This window comes from Colletotrichum siamense (assembly GCF_013390195.1).
Source record: "Colletotrichum siamense strain Cg363 chromosome Unknown KSG_Cg363_contig05, whole genome shotgun sequence".
In the NCBI taxonomy this organism is placed as follows: Eukaryota; Fungi; Ascomycota; class Sordariomycetes; order Glomerellales; family Glomerellaceae; genus Colletotrichum; species Colletotrichum siamense.
Genome location: NW_023501018.1, coordinates 4,536,810 through 4,542,968, shown reverse-complemented (window position 1 = coordinate 4,542,968; position 6,159 = coordinate 4,536,810). Strand labels below are relative to the sequence as shown.

General features: G+C 45.5%; 1 protein-coding gene across 1 annotated transcript; it reads right to left on the bottom strand.

The window, feature by feature from the left end:
• Window positions 1-1,409: 1,409 nt before the first annotated feature.
• CGCS363_v008775 (uncharacterized protein) lies at window positions 1,410-2,267 on the bottom strand (the record flags this gene model as incomplete). The annotated part of the gene is made up of 1 exon (XM_036640624.1): window positions 1,410-2,267. The coding sequence occupies one exon, from the start codon at window positions 2,265-2,267 to the stop codon at window positions 1,410-1,412; it is 858 nt and encodes a 285-aa protein (XP_036494953.1).
• Between the last annotated feature and the right edge of the window lie 3,892 nt (window positions 2,268-6,159).

Genomic DNA, 6,159 nt, shown 5'->3' with positions numbered 1-6,159 from the left:
TGTGGAATGACTGACTAGCTATGGAGACCAGCTCCGGCCTTTTACGAAGTATTTCCTGAACAAAGGCCGACAATAGAAGGGGGGCTGATTATCGCCTGGGAGCGGTTTCTGCCACTATGGCAGCACCGACTTCAGCGCTGGGGGTCTTTTGAGTCTCTGCTGGTCGGTCCCTCCACCTCATCCCGGAGGAGAAGCCCGCACGTTGAGTTGCAGTGAACCGCCCGAACGATGAGATGTGAGGAAATTCGTTCTTTCCCCCAGCGGCGCCGTTTTCAGGCCGTCAGGGATAAGCCGACTTGCGAAACGGAGGGGCCTGGCTGTACTGATCGGAAATGCCATGTGGCTCGTGCCGGGGCTACCCATGAGAGACCTTCGAGACGATTCTCTGTCGATATTATTTCAAAGTGCCTCTCCACTGGACGCCCAGATCATTGGGCGCATTCCTGATCAGACCGGCGAGCAATTCGACAGGAGGTTGGAGCTCGAAAATGAGGCCCTCGGTACGGACGGCAAATAGCAAAGACCGCCGTCATGCCGAACAGGGGCTTACGCAGCATGTAGATGGTACACGTAGAGTGTCGGTCACGGGAATGGCGGGCGTGTCAGGAACCTGTCGAGAACCAACAGCACCAACACGAACAATCATCCTGCGCGTTGCAGGTCTCCGCGCGGGCTCAGCAAGGCCAGCAAATGCGCACATGCCTAAGGACATCTCTGACTTCCATCCCGCGCGCAGTGCCGCAGATCCATCGGACGCAATCATGTCCCAAAGAGGGAGACTGCCGGGCCTGCTCGCCAGCCTGCCTCTGTTGCCCGCTTACCTACGCCAGGCCCGGGGTCAAATTGACGAGAATCCTTGCATCAACAGACCTCGGGCGATGTGGGCAATATGGACGATGTATCCCTTTTCGATCGACCGGTGAGGGGGCGTAAGCACGGCACGGCTCGGCCAGCTTTTTGGTTCACACACTTGTCAGCCGCCAGGCTTCGGTCTCTGTTTTCTGTGTGCTTTTCTTGCACAGACACCCGGGAGGTGCCTCTCAGTGGAAACCCGCGCCGCGCCAACCTCCCCGTGATGCTTGCCGTCTGTATGTCTGTGTCGGGAGAGCCCCAATTGTACGATGATGGACTGAGAACATGTGAGACGAGCACAGTATGATGAAAGCTATCCTAGACTCTGCGACATTTTTTGCTGCTCGCCGTAAGACTGTGACCGCCTACCCGCCGCATCTCGTTGGTGTGTATGCGCATGTGTGTTTGTGTTGGTAGATCCCCAAGCCAAGCAAAAATCCCCTCCTCTCTCCCCTCCCCCCGGCTGCACACACACCGCGGCCCTCAACGAACTGCCCCCTTACTCACACGCAGACAATCACCCCCGACCCCCGGCCACCGCCTCTTCCATCCTTCCTTCACGGCCACGTCTCAATCTTTTCCCACCCGTTGGTCCTCTCCGCACCCTCCTGCGCCTCCTCCGGCTCGTCCGCGCCGACAAGCCGGTACAGCCAGCGGCGCGGGTCCGCCGAGTCGCTCAGGTCCGCGCGGTCGACCTCTGTGGGCACGATGACGACGACGCGGAAGTTGTCGCGGGCGACGGGGTCCTGCAGGTCCTCGACCTTCTGGCCGAGCTTGTGGTCCGCGTCGGGCGGCTTCGCGGTGCGCGGGGTGCCGGGTTCCGGGTTGCGGAAGGTGCCGCGCATCATGGGGGAGAGGTTGCCGAAGTGCGCGGTGACCTCGCGGGCGAAGCTCCATTCTTCCTCGTCTTGTGAGATGTTGGAGCGGACCTCGGAGGGGAAGAGGGTGTCGTCGGAGGTCTGCCGGCGCTGGACCTCGGAGGAGGGCAGGCGGCGCATGCGGGCGAGGAGCTTCTCGCGCACAGAGGCTGCCGGAGAGGAGGGGGAGGAGATGTCCGGGCCGAGGATGTAGGCGTCGCCGCGGATGCGCCACTGGACGCGGGCGGGGGTCCAGAAGACGGCCTCGACGGGGGCGCCGCCGCCGGAGGATGCGGGGTCGGAGCCGGAGCCGGAGGAGGGGTCGCTGTTGAAGAGGTCCGGGACCTTGGCCATGCGCGCGTCGGTTGTGAGGGTGAGCAGGTCGCTCTCGTAGAGGGGCGGGTTGAGGGCGGCCGGGTTCTTGGGGTTGACGGGGAGAGAGGCCCAGAGGCCTCTGTAGATGACGGTGCGGGTGCGCGGGGAGAGGGAGGATGAGGAGGTGGATGTGGGAGTTGGGCCAGCGTGGAGGGTTGCGAGGTAGAATTCTGGGGAGGACATTTCGGTGACGTTTTTGAGGAAGGCGGCGCGCCAGGGCGCTGGGCCGGTGCTGGAGGAGGGTGAGGAGGACATGGTGCGTGATGTGAGGTGGTGGGATAGTTGTGCGATGCGGCGGGTTAGAGGCATGCGTGGTGTCTCTTCAATTGACGGTGATGGTGATGTGTGAGGATGAAGATGAAGGGAGGTTGTGGAAGCGGGAGAGTTTTTGGTTTTGCGTGACATTTTTTTTGTTTTGTTTTGTTTTAGGCGGCGCATTCGTCTATGATTCATCATCGGACCCGGTTTAGGGCGTCATGATGGCCGCCGCGACGGTGAGTGAGGCGGTTTGCTTGTTGCGCATTGGTGATTTGCATCGTACCTTGAGAAGCCCATCGGGTTTGATTTCTTTTTTCTGGTGGATGGCAATGCAGTGGGCGAATTCGAAGGTGAGTTATGTGAAGGTCGCAGTAACGGAGACTAGTGTGATGACGTCGGTGAAGCTTGAGATGAGCCCGTCATTCTCGCCATTTCTGGACCACGCAGGACAGCGACTCGTCAATATCTATAGTAGGATCATTTCCTCGCCTGAATAATATTCTTACATCGATGTCGCTACACATTTGCGGCGCTTCACTTCGTCCAGACGGTGAACCTGGGCAAGCTTGCTCGTCGTCTGTTGCTTGGGCGGTACGAGAAGCAAATTTCAAGATAACATCAAGACAGTCACAAAGAACTTAGCCTCAAGTCACTTTTGATTCAATACGGGTCTCTCTGCTTTCGTTTATGTGTTTCTTGCTTGTTTGCAATGAGAAACTGGGAAAGTCGGCCTCATCAGTCAGACACGACCGGGCTAGATGTTTCTCACGACTGGGCGACGGGGAGAGCCATGGCACTTCACACTGAAGGGCGTCTTTCTTCACGTTCAAAGGTTCTAATAATTGATTTCATGTAGAACTTTGTAGGCTCTTAAACGCAAGTGATGATGAGCGCAAAGCCGTTGGCGACCGATGTCATATCGATTCAGTGCTCATAGCCTCCTGAGGTAGCTAGCCACGCTGTGAAGAATTTGTTGACAGGTGCGCGAACACGCTCACTTTGGCCGCCACTTAGAGTAAATCGCCCTGAATATAATGATTGAATCTTCTATATCTCTGCTTCTGCTATCTTCGTGTCCGTGTCTACCGTCGTCTTCTTTGCCGCCGTGTTCTCCGCCATCGTCTTCACTGTTGTAGTCTCTGCCAATATCGTCTCTGCTATCTTGGTCTCTGCTGCCAATCTTATATTGAGTAATGGGGACATTTGTAACGACAAGAAAGTGAGGGCCAGACGTTTTCACTTCGCTACTTGTAAGCTATGAGCAATGAATGCACAAGTTGGGCCACACTGAAGTCAAAAGCAACCCTACAGTATACTCTAAGAGTTCATGCAAGTGGAAATGAAAGCGAACAACCCCGCCTTTGACTTTGAACAGGCATCCGGTCAATTATCTCGACAAAAGATCTTCACGTCAAGGCGGCCAAATCGGAGGCTGCCAAACCGAAAGACTCCAGCCCACCGGGTGGGCTACTAAATCATATATCCTGGGTCTGTACCAGCTCCTACACCGACCCTTCTTCGTTCCTGTCTGGCGGCCCCTGATGTTCACTAGAGAGGGTCCATCTAATTGGAGGAGCTCTCGAGGTTCTCGATATCGGCGCTCTTACCGGTCATGATTGCTTCAAATTCCTGAGGTTTAAGGTAGAGCGAGGCTACGATTTTCCAGAGAATCGGATACAAACCCCGAGCGAGGGACTCAAGTATATTCTTGACTGTTAGTCTGAGTTGCAAAGATAATTCGTACGGCTAACATCGTTCGCCCTAGCGAGGATCAGACGTTGCAGCTGGTTGTCGACTTGACCATTCGACTGGAAGCCCTGCCCACAGCGGCTCCTGTCTACTGCCCATGTGAAAGCGACTCAGGCCAGCTCAAGGTCATCGTCTATCAATATCAAGCAGCAAGCCGTGATAAGTCCACATCGCAGATGACGCGGGCTTTTGGCAACGACGATGGCATTGCGGAAGCTACCGTCGACGCTGATGTCAAATCATACTCAAAGGCAAGACTGCCACCGTGAGATACTATACTCTTCTTAGATATGAGACACCTGATTCTAGGTCTTCGCATACCGACACTCTTAACTACTGAGTTGGCCCCGGCGCGGCGGCAGCGTTTTGAGATCATAACTATGGCCCACTCGCAGAGGTACACTCCGTTGCGTTAATAGCGTCCACCCCCCCTTTTTTTCCCTGCTTATGCAAAAACATGAAAAAAAGCTAATTTTACACTATAATATGTATTTCTCTATATCATATATAAAACGTATTAAAGTTATTACTAATATTTTAATTACTATTAATTACTATAGTCCTAATAGTATTTAAATATATAACTATATAATAGAGATATAAGGTGTGTATTTTATATTTCTATAGTAGTTAATCTACTTATTAAAGTATTATTAACTTAGTTAGTTACTTTATCTTTATACTATTTAACTAATAAAAAGTCTATTTTTATTATAAAAGATTAAAATAATATTTATTAAAGAATAGAAAAAGAGACCTACTATATAACTTTATATATTTACTTAGTATATAGTTTATATAGCTCTAAGTAATATATAAGTATACTAAGAAGCTTAATATAGTTCTTTAGAGTAAATACTTTAGTAGTTAATAAAATTAATAAATCTCTTAATAGCTTAGCTTATTTATAATATTAAGTAAAAGTTTACTACTATATAGATTATACTTTATTATTTATAGTTTACTATTAGTTAGTATATATCTATAGTTTATTATATTAAATATATTAAAAAAGATATTAAGTAATAATAATAATATAATAGCGCTTAGAATATTAAATTTATAGCTATTAATAATTATAATAATATTATTATTTAAAGACTAAAAAACTTATAAGCTAATAAGTATTATTAGCTATACTAAATAAATAATTTAATAATATAGATTATAATATAATATTACTAGTAAAGTATAAAGATATAAGAGGTACTACTAAAGTTAATAAAAGATAGAAATATAGTATTATATAGAGTTTCTTAAACTACTATAGTATTATAGTAATCTATTTCTTAAAGAGATATAAGATTTTTTATATAAAACTTTTAAGATTTAGATTAGTTATTTTATAATTAGTTAATAGTTAAACTTAATTAGTTAGATAAATAAGAAGTTTAAGATTATTACTACTTAGTAAAGTAATAACTTATAATATAAATATTTATACTATATATAATAATATTATTCTAACTAATTAGTATTTATTAATAAATCTAGCGTTAATAAAAATATTAAGATATAGAGGACTAAATAGGTACTAAAAAGGTTTACTACGTTTTAAATTATAGAGATTAATTAGTTTTAAAACTTTTATATATAAATCTTATTAACCTTTATATTAAGTAATATCTTATATTTAACTATATATTATAATATAACTAATAATAATAAGTTCTTTTATTAGCTATAAGAGTACTTTATTCTAAAGTATAAGCGTTTTCTAGAACTAAACTTTATTATTATTATAGATAACTTCTCCTACTATTATATATCTTAAATTAAGATATTATACTAAGTATTAAGTATCTATTTTAAGTTTCTATCTCTATATTTACTAAACTTTAACTTTATTAAAGAGTATTTTAGTAATTTAAAGTAATATATTAAGAAGATATATTTAAAGTAGAATAATAATAAGAATAATATTTAAGATTTTATAGAATATCTATATAATTATATTATAGAGATTAAGTATTATCTACCTTAGATTAAAGGCTATTTCTGCTATTTATTTATTAACTTTAATAGAATAGAGTATATATTTAATAATATTAAACTATAAAAAGGAAGA